The sequence below is a fragment of the Martes martes genome (assembly GCF_963455335.1).
Source record: "Martes martes genome assembly, chromosome: 3".
NCBI lineage: Eukaryota > Metazoa > Chordata > Mammalia > Carnivora > Mustelidae > Martes > Martes martes.
Window position 1 is genome coordinate 140335905 of NC_137890.1, and position 18143 is coordinate 140354047.

The 18143-nt window shown below is 36.9% G+C and overlaps 1 protein-coding gene across 5 annotated transcripts in view; it reads left to right on the plus strand.

Annotated features, from left to right (window-relative positions):
• Window positions 1-1611: 1611 nt before the first annotated feature.
• WDSUB1 (WD repeat, sterile alpha motif and U-box domain containing 1) overlaps window positions 1612-18143 on the plus strand; it is a 47520-nt gene continuing 30988 nt past the window's right edge. The window contains exons 1-5 of one of the 5 annotated variants that reach the window (XM_080798619.1): window positions 1612-1796; window positions 4049-4470; window positions 6104-6288; window positions 8252-8344; window positions 12680-12773. In XM_080798619.1, the coding sequence (XP_080654745.1) occupies window positions 4073-4470; window positions 6104-6288; window positions 8252-8344; window positions 12680-12773 (770 nt within the window). In that variant the 5' untranslated portion in view covers window positions 1612-1796; window positions 4049-4072. The remainder of the gene's footprint in view (window positions 1797-4048; window positions 4471-6103; window positions 6289-8251; window positions 8345-12679; window positions 12774-18143) is intronic. The other 4 variants (XM_080798621.1, XM_080798622.1, XM_080798620.1 and 1 more) reach the window with 4 other exon arrangements.

Sequence of the window (18143 nt, forward strand, 5' to 3'; positions counted from 1 at the left end):
GTGTGAAGTAAGATAACCAGCTCACTTATATGATCAAAGATCTCTACACATTCTTAAAATGTTTCTCTACTATATTGGCAAGATATTTTAATTAACGTCTCATAAATTGCAAATCCATAGACTAGAGACCAGCCACAAGAAGGCTTCTCTCTAAACTTGCCTTTCCCTGAAACCATACGGGCCTGGAGGTCTCTGGGCTAAAAGACTGGCATGTGTAGGCAGGAGTTACTTTTACATAGTTTACTTATTAGAATATTATAACAAATTTGCTCATCAAATTAGTGAAGAATAAATAAATATCAAGTCTGTCAAGAATGAAGAGAGACAGGCACAACCATATGTTGTGCAAACCATACAACCCCTCTGAAAAGCAATGTGGCAGTAATTATTAGGAATTTTTACACCCTTATGCCCAGTAATTCCATTTCTATTTTTTAAAAAATTTTTAAAAGATTTTATTTATTTCACAAGTAGGCAGAGAGGCAGGCAGAGAGAGAGGCGGAAGCAGGCTCCCTGCTGAGCAGAGAGCCCAATGCGGGGCTCAATCACAGGACCCTGAGATCATGACCTGAGCTGAAGGTAGAGGCTTAACACACTGAGCCACCCAGGCGCCCCTCCATTTCTATTTAACAATTTCCTTAGTAAATGTTCATGAATGTGGATAAAGATTTATGTACAAAGCCATCTAATCCAGTATTATTTATAATCACAAAAATATGTAAACAAACTAAATTATGGTATGATTCTGGAAATGTGGATTTATGCAGAGAAATAATGAAGCTACTGGAGAAATCTTAGACATGGAAAACACCACGTAAGTTTAAAGACAGTTCGCAGGGCTCTTTGTAAAATTATTGATATCTATTTGAGTGAAAGACTAAAAGGAAATATTACCTCTGAGTGGGCGTTTTTTTAAGTGTAGTTGACATACAACATTATATTAGTTCCAGTTATTCACACAGTGATTCAACATTTATATACATTTTGAAGCGATCATAAATCTAGCTGCCATCTGTCACCATACAAACTTGTCACATATTTTAACTATATTCCCTATGCTGTACATTGTCTCCCCGCGTCTTATTTCATAGCTGGAAGATGTATCTTTTAATCCCCTTCCCCTATTTTGCCCATGCCCCACCTTTGGCAACCACCGGCTTGTTTTCTGTACCTGGGAATTGGTTTCTGTCCAGTGAAGGGGGCCCTGGGGCTCAGGGGCGAGCGGACCGTCCTGAAGAGATATGGGAAACCTTAGCACAAAGATGATGGCAGAAAACACCAGGTTATGGACGGCTGAGGGTAGAGGGGGCTTAAACAGAAAAGGGCAATCACGGAGGCTAGAGGAAAACAGAATACAGGGGAGAAATACCAGAGAGGAAGGAGATTCAAAAAACCCCGAGCTGCAGTAACCAGACAGTGGATACAATGTCACCTTTAAAACCATATTTCAGGCACCTGCTAAGCCTTGGGACTTCAGCTTCCCCAGCTGGGAAAAAACTGCGAATAAAAGCTCTTTCCAAAACTGAACCCAGGTCGATCTAAAACCAGTACTAACAGACGCCCGCCGCGGAGGGTGGGAGGCCACGCATGCGCCCTGGCGCGAGGCGTGTTGGGGGGGCGGAGCCTGCTTTCTTTCTTGCCAGGTTTCCGCGGTTGCGAGCCCCGCCCGCCTCACCTGCGTGTCACGTGGCCCTCGCGCGCCTGGGGGCACCTGAGGGTGGATCCCGCGCGCCTTGGGTCTTGGAGGTGGACGTGGCCGCGTCCGTGGGCCGGTTGAGCAGCGGCGGCGGCGGCAGGTGGGAAAGCACGGCTAGGATCAGCTCGCGGAGCCTCCCTACTCGGGGTGTTTGAACCGTCTGGTTCTCGAAGTCTGGTTCGAAGCGCGCGATGGGGACCGGCCAGGACTAGGACGGGAGCCGGGCGCGGTGATGCGCCCAGGGCCGGAGCCCAGAGCCCGGGGCAGGCCTGCGGGCGTTGCGTGGATACTCCAGCTGGGCCGAGTCGGATGCCGCCGCCCCGGAAGGCCCGGCTCCCTGTCAACTGTCAGTCCGCCTGCCCGGGTGGCTCAGTTCGCTGAGGGCCGGCCGACTCTAAGAGTGGGGTACACTGCATGCGGGGGGTCACTGCGTGCGGGGGAGTAAGTCGCGGAGCTTTATGTGGGGAGATTTGGGGCACATTTCCGGTTTGCTTTGGATTAGATAGGGATGCGTGTGTTGATACTGGCGAGTTGACCAGCCCAGGGACTGACCGTTCGGCCTGACCGCTGAGTGGACGGACGCCCGCACCCCGACGAGGCAGGGGGTGGTAGGCTCGAGAGTGCTTTTCAAACAGACTTTGATTCAAGTGATTATGTGTCTGTTCTGCCATCTGTTTGGTCTGGAACTGCAAAGGGAGCTGAGTGCCACAAGGGTGTGGAAGCCGAAGTTTGTTTGCAAGATTACCTAGTGTCTTTGCACAGTTGGGATTTGGGAGTTCTTCAAAAAGACCTCATGATCTTGCTTGTTTTCCGTGCGGTAATACAGGTGACAATCCACGAGGACATTTCGTGGGTTTTTTTGTTTTGTTGTTTTATCTTGGCTTGTTTTTTAGACGTTGTTGAGGTTTGTTTGGGGGAAAAAACGCTGAAGTTTTGGGATACAATAAATATAGATGTGTTCCATGTATTTGTAAAGAATTCTGCAAATAATGCAACAAGGGATTGCGGATTACAATCTAAGGGTATACCTGTTCCTTCAGACCTGATTATTGTTTCATTTTGCATTATTTTCCACTGCTGAATTTTTTATTTTTAGTATTGGTAGCTTTATTTTAAATTTTCTAATTTTATATTGTGTTCATATGATATTTAGAGGTAGAATTCAAGTGGATTTGGAAAAAAATCAACAAATATTTATTTGAGCATATTAGGTTCTGACATTGTTTTATGTGCTATGGATAAAGAAATGAGCAAGATGGACAAGATCTCCACTCCTTTGGAATTTACATCTTCCTGGTGGAAAGACAACAATTATATCCCTTGGTGGTAATTGCTACACTGAGGATTGAAACAGGGTGGTATGTTAGCCTGGAGGGTGGCTGTTTTAGACTGGGAAACCCTCTCTGAGGAGAGACACTGGAGTTGAGATCTGAATGAAAAATAGGATCCCAAAAGCAAAGGGAAGAGAATTTCAGCCTGAGGAAACAGCCTTGTGAAGATCTAAGAATCCATTTGACCAGGCAGACTGGAGGGAAATGAGGGAAAGGGAAAGGGGCAGGACTTGAGATCTGAGAAGTAGGTGGTGAAGAGCCAGATACATACAATATTTTGTAAGCTTTGAGAAAGGGTTTGGATTTTAATCTAAATTCGTAAATTTGTTCTTAAGTTTAGTTTGGCTACGTTCATTTTTTTGCCACTCTTTCTCTTTGGTTTCCTTCTCTTGGTTTCCGTGGATTTATTAAATTGGTTCTTCACCTCAAATCTTTTCTTTCATTTTATTCGTTATCAAACAAGGTGGCACACCATGACATAGGAGCTTTCAGCACTGCCACTGAAATTTTGAATGAAACCATTTCTTAGTTTTTATGAGTGAAAGGTACAGTTAATGCATCTGAAAGGCAGAGCTGTCGCCTTGGCTCCATACAGTGGAAGGAGCCGCTGAGACAGTTTGTTAAGAGTGGAAAATCTTTTTGAGTTGGGATTAGCAGATCTGGAGTGAGACGTTTTTGAGAAATAATTAGTTAAGGGAAGGGCTTCAGAGGTGAAATAAACACCCAGTGTTTTGGATGTTCAGTGTCAAATCAGTTTGACGTTATTTGACAGCGTTCTTTTTCAGGAGTTAATGGAAATTTATTGGTGTGTCAGGTGTGACTGTGATCATCATTAGAGTTTATGGTCTTATCGGTGTTTTCTCTCCAAATTATTCTTAGGTACAATAGTTTGTCCTTTAAAAATATGAATGTAGGAGCTTTCACTGAACAAATCCTTAAATTGATTTTGACTCTTTTCTGCAGATTTGAGTTGCATTTATTTGACTCTAAGGATGAAGTAATCTTTATTTAAAAATTGCAGGGCATTTTACTTCAAATAAAGAACATGGTGAAACTAATTCATACTTTAGCCGATCACGGTGATGATGTCAACTGCTGTGCGTTCTCCTCTTCCCTCTTGGCTACTTGCTCTTTGGACAAAACAATTCGCCTGTACTCCCTAAGTGACTTTGCCGAGCTGCCCCACTCGCCATTGAAGTTTCACACCTATGCTGTCCACTGCTGCTGTTTCTCCCCTTCAGGCCACGTTTTGGCTTCCTGTTCAACAGATGGTACCACTGTCCTATGGAATACTCAGAATGGAGAGACTTTGGCAGTGATGGAACAGCCCACTGGTAGCCCCGTGAGGGTTTGCCAGTTTTCCCCAGACTCCACTTGTTTGGTATCAGGCGCAGCTGATGGAACAGTTGTTTTATGGAACGCCCAGTCATACAAGTTATATAGGTATGAATATTTAAACCCTTTCCGTTTTTAACCCTATTAACAAGCTTGCCAAGAAAAAGAAAAAGCAAGCAAGCAAGCAGAATATTTTAATGACTTTAAGGACCAGATAATTTTCCGATATCGCAAGGAAGGACATTTTGACCTGTCTTCTGAAGGTCATAAAAACAAATTTTAATATGGTTTTTATAGTAGATTTGCTTAGCCCTGAGAGTTTTAAATCTCCAGTCTTTCTCTTGTAAAATAAGCGTTAATCTTGTTAGACTTTTATGGATTTTTACTTTAAGAGCTAGATGAAGAAAACAGTCTTTTGAATAAGATTCAGTAATTTTAGGCTTTATTTTTGTCACTTGTGACTCAAGCATTTGCAGTAATAGAGTAATGGTAGGTAAGTCTCACCTGAGAAACACAGCTGTTTCCTGACTAGGATTCTACCTGGGGAAATGATCAACCCCAGAAAAAAGAACCTTGTGATTAGTGTGGTGTTGTCATTAAAACAAAACAAAACAAAGCAAAAAACCACCTGAAAAACTCCTTTTAGATGAAAATACATCAATTAATTTAGACTGGTAATGTTCTATCGCAACTTGCCAACATGAAATCTATGTACTTTTATGTCTGTTATGGTGAGATATATATCACATAAAGTTGTCCATTTTAATAATTTTTAAGTGTACAGTTCAGTGACATTAAGTACATTAAACACCATAAACTTTTAAATGTTACCAAGTGAAATAGCCCAATATACTTTCTCCTGTCCTTAGATCATTTAGAGCACAACTGTTGCTCATTAGAATTAGGTCTGTGGGTTGAAGGAGGTGATATGTTTTAAGTGGCATTAATGAACCATTTAAAGAGACAGCTCAGAAAGAAGGAATCGTTCAAGTTTTTTTTATATGAATGAAATATAGCTGTCAACTAAGAAATTTTCTTTTTCACATATCAGGTGATGAATTCTGCCTCTCTGCCATTACTTCCCTAATGTATGCTGCTGTAAAAAGATAACACTGCAGTAGCACTGGATGGGACCATGCACTAATTGTTAGGCTTTTACCGATTTATTTTTCCTAATTGAGAAAATTAATACTGTCAGCGCATTGCCTCCTTATCTTCCCAAGATAATTTTAACTTGTTCACAGCATTTTCTTTTCATAAAGAATTTCTATTTCTATTTTTATTTATTTGTATTTTATATTTGAGGTGATTTTAATACAAAAGTTGAAAGTACTTTTGACCTAATAACATGTTGTCCAATAAAAGTAGGTTTTTAAAAAATGTATAACTTTAGTTGATATTTTGGTTTCAGAGCTTTTTTTGTTAAGTTTCGTAGATTTTAATGCATTCATACAGACTTGCCATATGGAAAAACATGAAGCTACATGGACTTTGGTTTGGATCTATATAGCTTAGGCTTGAATACATTACTCAAGATAATGTTTAAACCCATTTTTTGGAAAAGCACATCTTAGTTCATAGCATATGATATTTCTATAGACATCTGTTGCCCTTTCTAGTTCTCTATTAGCCATTTTTTCTGTTTTTACTATAGCAAGCTGCTGTTAGAAATTGTAATATAAAGTAAGAGATATTCTGAAATGAAATGAAACCCCCTGCTCTTTTTTTGGTTTTATTTCAGATGTGGTAGTGTTAAAGATGGCTCCTTGGTGGCCTGTGCATTTTCTCCGAATGGAAACCTCTTTGTCACTGGCTCCTCATGTGGAGATTTAACAGTGTGGGATGATAAAATGAGGTGTCTACATAGTGAAAAAGCACACGATCTTGGAATTACCTGCTGTGATTTTTCTTCACAGCCAGTTACTGGTTAGTTATTTTAATCTTTAAAGCGCTAGTAGTTCCTATTTGTAATTTGTGTACGACTTTTAATTCTTTTATTCATTTTCATTTCATCTTCAATAAATGAGAAGCCCTTTTAATTCATTCCTGTTAAGGAATCATTCTTGTTCTTTATTTGACCAAAATGAAATCATGAAATATCATAAGGGAAAATCAGGTTCTTTAATATACATTGGGGAATGACTCAACTTTGTATAGTAGATCTGGATTCCTTAAATATGGTAATTTAGAGGACCTCACCCTATAGGTTGTGCTGTGGATTTTGAAAATACAGTATACTGATCTTCAAAGAGAAATGTGAAATTAAAGAATTGGAAACAGAAGCTAAATTTTCAGGTTACTAATTTATCTTCCAAAAGCTGAATTTATAAAATAAGATGTTTGACAACACGATTAGCTTTTAAAAGAAGAAATACAAGCTCCTGAATATAGATAGACTCTTGTTTTAAATAGAGAACAGTGAACTGGGAAGCTCTCTTCTATTTCACCCTGTGTGATAGGATGAAGTTCAGCTTTTGTTGCCTCAAGTTCTGTTCCACCACCAGTTCTGTCCTATTAGCAGAATAATGTGAGCTACATTGTAGATTTAAGACTTTTTAGTCGTAGGTGAAATTAATTTTCATGATAAAATTTTACTCATATATAAAATATTTCAATAATTGATAGTAACACATAAGATATTTTACTATTTTTGATACTAGGTTTTTGAAATCTGGTGTGTATATTATGTCATGTTTAAATTTGTCCTAGCCATATTTCAAGTGTCCAGTAGCCACATGTGGCTAGTGACTACCTTATTGGACAGCTCAAGTCTAGAGGTGGGCGGGATGATTTTGGCACTCCTCTATTTCAAACCCATCAGTGGCTGATTAAAATAAGATTAAGGTAAGGTACAAAATGCCAGATCCAAAACACAAAGCCTGGAAGTACCAGACACATTGTTTGCCTGCCTCCTCTCAATGCATACTTGGTCTCAGACATTCTCTTGCCACACTGGCCTCCTTTTGTTCCTTGAATGTTTGAGATGTTTCCAAGCATTTTACCATATGGACCCTTCAGCTGTTTCACTGTTAGTTATCCTTTAGATTTCAGGTAAAAATCACTTCAAATAAGCCTCCCCTGTGCTTATGTACATAGTTGTATCTTAGTATGTATCAGTGCCAAAACTTCCTTTGATGAACTGTATCTGTGAAGTTAGGTGGGACTCATGTAAAATTGACTTGATGATATCAATATATACATTAGCTACAAATATTTAGGAACTTATCTAGTGTGTATATAATTATACACTGAAATTATCTCAGCATTAAAAACTAGTGGATTTTTTGTGACACCCAATTTGCTGATTACTTTCCCTGATTTGTATAATTTCTACCAAATAAAACAGACCAAATTAATGTTATTTTGGATTTATATAATTCCAGCCTTTGTCTTGATTCAGTCAAATGGGGGGGAAGAAATCTCTATTATTCCATGTGAATTATAGACTAAGCTTTTAAGAAATGGGTATATCCTTTAAAAAAAAAGTTAAGTTGGGAATAATTAAATGTTGAACACTCATAATTTTTCTTCCTTATTTTTCCCATCAGTGCTAGCCTTATAGACTCTAAAATGGGTTTGAAGGATGGCCCAGGCTTAGTAGCTCAATATTGGCCCATACCCTTGAGTTACATTCTTAGTGGAAGGAAATAAAAAGGCAAGTTGTTGTAGTAAGTTCAGTGGCCAGGGTTATAATCCTTTGATGCACCTTGTTTAAAATAAATTCTTTAATTAGCATTTCATTCTATGGTTTATGTTTAGTTAATATCACTTTTGAATATGGTTTAAGTGAATAGAATTAACAGATCTTGATATAAGAAATTGAAAATTTTTTGTTTTAGATATTTTACCAATTCTTGTGTATTTATTTTTTACAAATTTACATTTTTAGATGGAGAGCAAGGTCTTCAGTTTTTTCGATTGGCCTCATGTGGTCAGGATTGCCAGATCAAAATTTGGGTAGTTTCTTTTACCCATGTCTTAGGTATGTATTTGTATATTCAACCAGTAGTTCTCCAAAATTATTTGTGAATCAGATAGAATTTCTGTTTTAATTAATCTTTTTACTTAAGAAACTCTGGATATCTAAAAGTGATTATAAAGTATGTATTAATAATTTTTAATCAGAGTAGTTACATACATATACATGATTTAATCATTGGATGCTCGCAGCTGATAATGACCTCGCCGCCACCACCACACACATTCCTGCTCACCAGAAAAACCACTTTACACTTTATCTGTTTGCAACTCTTGGTGGTTTTCTGTTTGTATAAGTATTGTTTTTCCACCATATTTAAAATTTTTTCACTGTGGTGACTGTTTTTTGGTAGTGTGGGGGAGGTCTTTCCTCCATGTAATGCACTGTTCCTTCAGGTGATCCTTCAGTCAAGAAACTTACCATTGTTCAGTTTTGGAAAACTTTTAAGTTAAAGGTTCAGAAAACCTTTAAGTTATTTCTTTAATAATTTCTTCCCCGTTTCTTCTCTTTTTAATAATTCTCATTAATTGAGTGTTGGACCTCCTTGATTTCTTTCTCTGTGTCACCCACCCACCACATTTATCTCTTTATCTTTTCCATACTTTATGGAAACACACCTTAACTTCATCTTTTAACCTTTTGTGTTTTTTATTCCATCATATTTTCAATTTCAATAAGTTCATCTTCTTCTCTGTTTCTTTTTTCTCCGTGTCCTCCTTTTATTTTATGAATGCAAGATCAACTTAAAACTCAGGATACCAGTTAGAGGTTTTTGTTTTGCTGTTCCCTTCTGTTTCCTGATTATCCTTGTTTGCTCTTGAGTCTTTTTTTTTTTTTATTTGTTTACACTGATCTTTCTCTTTCATATGGTTACTAATTCTTCAAATTCTGGTGATCCTTGTATTCCATTGACATTTAAGAATTAGGCAATAATAAGATGTTTAGAAGCTCTGTGCACATAGTGGTTTGCTATTGCTGGCTTCCCTTTAGGGTGAGGAAGCAGTTGGTTGGCCGTGACTGGAGCGGTTCAGGGGCTTAGAGAATTGCCCTGGAGCTGCCAAGGAGCTCCCCAGAAAGCCATTCTTTTCCCCTAGAAATGTTTTGCCTAGAGAGAAGCATCTGGCTTTTGTGCAACATGCTGTGGGTGGGATGAGGGAAGGATTGGAGGTGGACACCAAGTGTTCTGTCTATAGACTTTTTGCTAACTTTTTTGTTTTCAGGTTGATACCTGTGTCATCCTGATTTTCCTTTTCCCCAGCTGTTGATAAGTCTTTTGGGGTATTCTAGGGCAGATTAACTTTCTTCTGGGCTGTCACCCCTCCCTTTGCACTCTGAGCTATTACTCCTCTATACTTCCTCACCAGTTATTTTGCTTTCTGCCTTCCCAAAACTGGCTTCAGTTTCTGGATTGCTGACGTCTCTCTTTCCATTCTCTTCATTGATGTGCTTTTATATGTTTATTAATTCTTTCACTGTCATTTTAATGGGAACTCCAAAATTACATGGGCAGTTGGCCATCTTGCTTCAGAAGCCTAAAAAGATTCTTTATTGTTACCTAATAAGCTTCAGTTAAATTACAAACTGCATTTTGTTGTTTACAGTTATTGTCAAAGAGAAACAAAGCTGGACACTAAAATATAAGGACAGATTTTCACCAGTAGTATACTATTGCAATTGGGAGAAAGTCAAACATGAACGGTACTTAGCTTCAGTTTATACAGAGGTGACTTGGCATTTTGAAGGGAGAATGAGAAATAAGGAGGGAGGTCAGTGGGGCTCTGTAGAGTCAGGGAAGTGAAAAATTACAAACAGGAAGGATAGGGGCCATGCGAAACTCATCTGGGTTTGCTAACTGGCACCTAGGGAGATTAGGCTCCTACCCTCCCAGAGAGTGGGAGACAGGGGTCCTATCATCAGGTTCTGGCTGGAAAGAACAACAAATTCTATTGGCAGCCTTGAGTTTTCTCAGGCAGGTACTTTAAGGGGGCTAGGATTATCCTAGGCATGCAGCCTTGAGCTGTCAGAAACTAGTCAGAAACTAATGAAGCTAAAGTCAGGGCCTTAGTTGAGAAGAGGTCTCAGAAGAGCCTAGCTAGAGTTTGATCAAGGAGAAAATCTTTGTCATTATACCAGTGTATAGAGAATGGCCCGTTATCAGGAAGTAAGTATTTATTTTATTAAAATAAATTTCTGTTTGTGGAAATTCAGTTAATTTATTGCCTGTTAGGTTATATTTAGTCATTCTTTTAAATGTGTTCAATGACATACTGGTGAGGACCTGGTGCTTTCGTTGGTCGATTATGTCTTTTTACTCCTGCCAAAGTAAAATTCTTAATAAGAATCCATGAATATAGTCATATATTGGATGTTCTCAATATGTCTTTAATAATTGTTCAAAAATCTAACGGTTTATGCTGTTAAACCATTAAGTTTGAACGCTGTTTAAACTTTTTTAAGTTTACCGTTAAAGCCTTTTTATAAAGTGTTTATCATCATTTGCATCTAATTTTTTTAATTGCTTATTTGTTAGGGAGGAGTGTATAGACTTATGGATTACAAGTTTTATTGGTCTTCATGTGGTTTACAACTCAACATTTTTGCTGTGTTCGATTGATTGTGCCAGTTCCTGATTTGTATGTTCATAGTGCTTTCATGGACTACGTCTCCTCTCCCAGATAAAAATACATGTTTTTTTCCTATTATGAATAGAAATAAAGTGTGTATATTTAGTAACAATAATACGTTTTTTTCCTATTTGTTGAAGCTTTTACCTACTCTAATGACCTTTTTGTTTAATTAAATGCAGTTATCTTAAGAGGAATTAATGCTTCAAAAAAGTTTTTATTCTGAGAAAATTGATAGCTTTCACTTATTTTGTCTCCTCAGGTCAACTTCTTAATAGTAATTTTTATAGGTTGTCACGAAAAACTATTGAATTCCTTCGGTTTAGCTTTAAAATAGTTGTGATATTTCTTTTCAGTGATTACAGAAAGCACAAAAGGGAGTTTAGTGTTACCGTACTTTGGAGTATTATGAGATATAATTGGAATTATAGGATGTATAAATTATCATTGATTATTTTTTATCTATGGAATAAGAAAATATTTTCTTGATATCAGATTTTAAAAACTGATACTTGTGGGGCACTTGGGTGGCTCAGTCGGTTAAGCATCTGCTTTCGGCTCAGGTTGTGATCCCAGAGTCCTGGGACTGAGCCCCGCATTGGGCTCCCTGCTTAGTGGGGAGCCTGATTCTCCCTCTCCCGCTCCCCCTGCTTGTGTCTGCATGTGCTCTCTCTCTTTCTCTCTCTGTCAAATAAATAAAATCTTTTAAAAATTTTTAAAAATAAAAACTGATCTTTGTTTAGGTATTGGGGCAATTTGATTCTTTTTAAGTATTCAGGCAATTGGTGTATGTGTATATATACTTGTGTATATATATTTTTTTAATTTTTTAAAATTTATTTATTTGTTAGAGAGAGCGAGCGAGCACAGGCAGACAGAGTGGTAGGCAGAGGCAGAGGGAGAAGCAGGCTCCCCGCGGAGCAAGGAGCCCGATGTGGGACTCGATCCCAGGACGCTGGGATCATGACCTGAGCCAAAGGCAGCTGCTCAACCAACTGAGCCACCCAGGCGTCCTGTGTATATATATTTTTTAATACTTATTTTATTTTATTTTAAAGTAGGCTCCATGCCCAGCATGGGGCCCAGACTCATGCCCCTGAGCTCAGGAGTCGCATGCTCCACTGAGCCAACCAGGCACCTCAATATGTATTTTATATTTTTAAAAATTAAATGCCAAGATTATCTTAATAGTTTAAAATTTTTTTTTTTAAAGATTTTATTTATTTATTTGACAGACAGAGATCACATGTAGGTGGAGGGGCAGGCAGAGAAAGAGAGGGGGAAGCAGGCTCCCTGCTGAGCAGAGAGCCCGATGCGGGGCTCGATCCCAGAACCCTGAGATCATGACCTGAGCTGAAGGCAGAGGCTTAACCCACTGAGCCACCCAGGTGCCCCAATAGTTTAAAATTTTATATTAGCTTAAAATGTTAAATGTTCATGTATTTTATAGAGTTTAAAATTTTAAAAGTACTTGATCATTATAATCCCTCCACATTTGCTGAATGCACCATTTTCTTTACCCATTACTGAACATTTGAAACCACTTAATCACACTGCATTCCTATACCTGAGTTGCATGAAGATTTTTTTCATTTTTTTATTCTTTAGGTACTTAAAGATAATTTATTAAAATAAATGAGTGAAATAGTTTTGACTTAAAAATAAATTCTAAGCACAGTCAGCTTGCTAATTTTTCTTGCCTTGTTATTTGCAGGTTTTGAATTAAAATATAAGAGTACACTGAGTGGGCACTGTGCTCCTGTTCTGGCTTGTGCTTTTTCTCATAATGGGCAGATGCTAGTCTCGGGGTAAGCTATTTAGTTTAATTTCCTTAAGCCATTTTGATATGAAGTGGAACAGATATACAGAAAAGTGCATAAAACGTAAAAGAACAACTTTGATAAATGGATGCAAACCTGTGTAACCACTACTCAGGTCAAGAAATGGAATGTCAGTGGTTCTGCTCCAAAAGTCTTCCCCTTCCAGGTGCCCCTTTTGGGTGACAGCACCTCAAGTCATATGCAATATCACTTTTTTCTTTTAAACTGATTTATAACAGATCATATAATGTGTATTATTTTGTGCCTGGCTTCCCTTAGTCAACATGATGCTTGGCACATCCATTCATATTAATGCATACAACTATGGCTTATTGGTTTTCATTGCTATATAATATTCCATTGAATGTGTATACTATAACTTATCTATTTTAATGTTGACAAACATGGATTATTTTCAATTTGGGAGCATTACAATAATGTGTGAAGCTGTCTGTGTCTTCTAAAATACATGTTTGTGCATTTTTCTAGGAAAAACACATAGGAATAGAATTTATGAGCCATAGAATAATTGTATTTTCAGCTTTGGCAGATAACATCAAATTGTTTGCCAAGTAGCCAAGCTCCTCTGTAGCTGTGTTATTTCACAGCCTAGCCTATACTTGATATTTGATATTTTTGGTTTTTTAAATTTTTAGTCGTTCTTATAAATGCGAAGTGTTACCTTACTGCATTTTAAAATGCATTTCCCTGAAAAAGTGAAGTTAGAATCTTTTCAGAAGTTTATTGGCCACATGTGTTTCCTCTTTTATGAAGTGCCTGTTCATGTCTCTTGCTCATTTTTCTTCTGTATTTTTCTTATTGATCTATTCTTTAAATTGTATTTATTGTCTCTATAGTTCAGTGTATGAGCCACTTATGTGTTGCAAGTATCTTTTCCCTTCTGTGAATTTGTCGATTTTAGTATAGTCAGTTTATGTTCTGAGTCATGAGGATATTTTCCCATATTCTAAAATCTTCATTGTTTTTACTCTATCAGATTTGATTTGTGTATCATGCATGGTACAGTAGGAGTCCAGTTTTATTTCTTTCCATGTGGATATTCAGTTGTCCCAGTAATACCCATTGAAAAGATCATCTTTTCTCATGTTCTGCTACCTTATCAGAAATCGCTGACAATATGTGTGTGGATCTGTTTCTCAGCCCATTTCATTCTCTTATTCTATTTATCCTTGCTCTAAAACCATTTTTTCTTTCCAATGCTTTATAGTTTAACTATTCCTGGATTTTTGACATTCCATATAGAGTGAGCTTGTCAGATTAACTCCAGCTATCCCCTTCACACACACAGATCTGTTGGATTTTGATTGGGGTTCTATTGAGTCTGATAAATTTGGGGATAATGGACATCTTTATGATATTGAGTCTCTTAATCCATGAATATGGCGTATTTCTCCATTTTTGTTTTGACGTCTCTCAATAATTGTCTTCTATGTAGGTCCTCGTCTTTTACCTGATTTATTTCTAGGCACTTAATTTTTTTGTTGCTATTATAAAAGACATGTCTGATATAGGGTTGTATATATGGAAAGACAAAGTTGAGATCCTATAAGGGTCTTAATTTTTACATTTTTTATGTACAAAATCATACCACATGTTGATGGCTTTTGTTTCTTTCATTCTAATCATTATACCTTTGACATCATGTATGCCTTATTGAACTAGCTAACAGTACCAGGATAATGAATATAATGAGAACAGCCAACCTCTGATTCCTCTTTGCAAAGGAAAGTTTACATTATTAAGTGTGATCACTGTAGGTTTGGGGAGATAAACTTTATTAGCTCTTCTATACCTTCTAGTTTGTAAGAGGTTTTGTTTTGTTTTTATCATGAAGATTCTCTTCATGTTATGATTCTCTTGAAATAATCATATGATTTTTCTTTTATTCTATTAGGGTGGTAAATTATATTGATTTCTCAAAGGTTAAACCAGCCTTTGTTGGAATAAACACAGCTTAAAAAGGATTTGACTGTTTTTGTGCATTGCTATAGAGAAGCCTGATTCTAACTGTTGTTTTTCTCTGGATGTAACTTGTATTTTTTTCACTGGCTACTCCATAGAACTTTCTCTTTGTGGTTTTTGTTTGTTTGTTTGTTTGTTTGTTTGTTTTTGTACTTACTTTGTATTGAGATTTGGATATCTTTTTACTGAGTTTGCTTTGAAATTCACTGAGCTTGTTAAATATATAGAATGAAAATTCAAAATTTAAATCTCTTCAAATATTGCCTCTATCCTTTCTCTCCTCTAAATCTGGGACTCCAACTAAATGCAAAATATATTTTCTTACTATAAACTTTATATCTTTTCTCTTCTCTTCTGTATTTTCATTCTCCTATTTCTTTGGTTTTATTCTGAGTGGTTTCCCCTTTGCTGATGCTCTCCTTAGCATTATCTGATATATTAAACTGGTCCATTGATGAATCCTTAATTTGGGTTATTTTATTTTTTGGAACTGGAATTTTTATTTGGCTATTTTTTCAGGTCCACTGTGTCACTTTTTATGATTTCTAGTTCTCTGTTAAAAATCTTAACATTGGCTTTTATTTTTCAAAACTTTGTTCTGTAAAGCAATTGGTTTGGTACACAGTAGCATGATTCAATTACTTTGTATTCTCTTTGTATACTTTGGTATATTTTCTCCTTGCTGCCATTGGATTTTCTCACCATTGCCTGTTTGATATCACGGGCCACACATTCATGTCTCTTCATAAGCAGCTTTTGTTCCAGCCAAGATATTTAGACTCCTAACAATCATTTAAAATATTCTGGACTAAGCTTGATTGTTCTTTTCTCATATGTTCCAATCCTTGCCAAATAATAAGCCAAAAAATTATTTATGTTGCCATTATTTTAGATATGTCTTTTATTTCAAAAGATGAAAATGGTTCATCATCAAAAACCAAGTATATTAAAAAAAAAAAAGTATAGTAACTCTCTTTTGACCTAGAATTGAAGTCAGTGAAAGTTTAAAGAAAGTTGGATTTCCTTCTGTTGTTTTGGGGGATATATTGTGCATTTCACTCTTAAGAGTTTAAGTGACAAAATGATAATATGGAAATTCAGCAAGTATTTATGACTGTCTTATGTGCCCAAGTCTCTGCCAGTTGCATTACAGCATATAAAAGGAAGTAAAAGACGGTGTTTCCTTGGAGATGTTTTAATTCTGTATCCTGATGTTCACTGGAAGATCTGACATGCCTTTGCCTTCTAAATCTTAAAAGAAGTGTTAGGTGAAACTCAGTAGAGTTTTTGTCTTATGAAAACTATTTGTTATTTTAAAATGCTATTTTATAGCATTATAATTCCTTATTAGCTTGTTTATCTGTCAATTGTAATTAACATTTTATGTTAACTAGAATGTACCTTTTTCAGTCATTGTGGATAAATGGAATTTTGCATTATTACATACCTTTTGGTATATGGTATCGCTGTAGGTCACATATATTTTTTCTGAATAGTCTTAATTCATTTGGATAAATATATAGGCAAGTGAATGGGTTGGAAATGTAAGATGGTGAAATATAAACACTTAGTTTTTTAGGGAAATTGGGAGAGATGTTTAAATCCCACTTCATGAGTAGGTAAAGAACAGGTTCATTGGTCAATGATAGATTCCATTTGTGACTAAAGGTATTGGTGAGGTGGAATGGATACATATGCTAAAGAGGGAGACAGTGGGAAAAAGTGAGTAGGCTAAAAGATACTTGAATACAAGGGGCTACATAGGAAAAATGAATTGACAATAGAATGGGATTATACATCAGATGTGCTAAGGAAGTTGTATGGGGCATAGATATAGGGTGACCATGTAAAAGGCATCATGGAATTTATGCAGATATGGGAGGATTGGGAAACCGAAGGGGGATTCCAAGAGGCAGGAAATTCTTGAGTGGCTTAAAGTGTATGATAAATTTAAAGAGGAGTAAGGAGAATTGAGACAGGAAAAATAGATGGTAGAGCTGATAGAGACCTAGGATGTTATAACTTTGTATAGATTTAGGAAAATGATTGAAACTTTCAAAGCAATTCTAACATGCATTGCATAGCTACGGGAGATGCATGCTAAAGGTGAAGTACAGAAATGGAACCATGATTTAGGTCAGTGGTTCTCATATGTTTTGGCTTAGCATTCTTTGAAGTTCTAGTTGGAAGTTATTGAGGACCTCAAGGAGCTTTTGCCTATGATTTATATATATTGCTATTTACTGAAAATAAAATTGAGATAATTCTAAAATATTTTTAATTGAAAAAAAAATTCAGTGCATGGCAACATTTTTCCTTAGGGAAAATAAAAAAATAGAAGAGCGGATTGTTTTATTTTTTAAAATCTCTTCAGTATCTGGGCTAGCAAAACATAGATGGGTTCTCATATCTGCTTCACACGTTCCATTAGCTCTCAGAGCTATGATAGCATCACATACATGATGGAGCAAAACATGCAGGAAATTCTTCCTTCCGTCTTTCTCTGCATCTTTCCTCTAATAACCTCCCTCTAGCCTCTTGGCAGAATTTGTCTTTTGTTCCACCCTACTTCTCTTGATCAGCCAGATGAAACGAACATTAATATATATCAGCTTCTATTCAGGCAGGAAAGATGAATCTTCATAATTCAAATAGGACTGCTTCTTTCCATAAATTCTCAGTTTCAGTAGTTAGGATTTCTTGGAAACCAGTTTTTAAATGCCCATTGTTAGAGTTTTAAGAGTTTTATAAATAACATCCTCTTTTCTTCTTCTTGAGTCAAAAACCAGTAAAAGAGAGAGAGAAGACAGACTAAGTAACATGACAATAGATCTGCAGCTGAACTGCTCACCTGCTCTCTGGCAGCTCGGACCACTGCAGACTCCTCTGCAGATCAGAGGCAGATCAGGGGCAGATCAGATAAAGCAACATATAGAAGGGCCTGGGCCACATGACCTAGCATCTTCCCCCAAACTTTGTAGTAATTTGTCATTCTTTTTTCTGCTAACCAGGAGAGGGAGAAGAGAGGCCAGAAACCTTAGTCCAGAAAGGATGGGAAGTGTCCCCTCTCGTCCCATTAAGAAGTCTGTTTATATTTTATCTATTTTATAAACGTGAAGGATAGAGTTTTATTGTCATGAACTTGGAGTGGCTTTACAAACAACCTTCTCTTGCTCAGTAATGACTAACATGAGAAGCTTAAGATCATTTTTCCAAATCTCAAATCATCTTTTCCCCCCATCTCTTTATGACATTGTTCATAATCCTATAGAACAGATCAGTTCATTTAGTAGCCTAAAAGTCCATGATGCTGTTTATCATGGAGGGTTATTAGATATCTCATTGCTTGAAATTGGATGTCTTATGAAAGCTTTA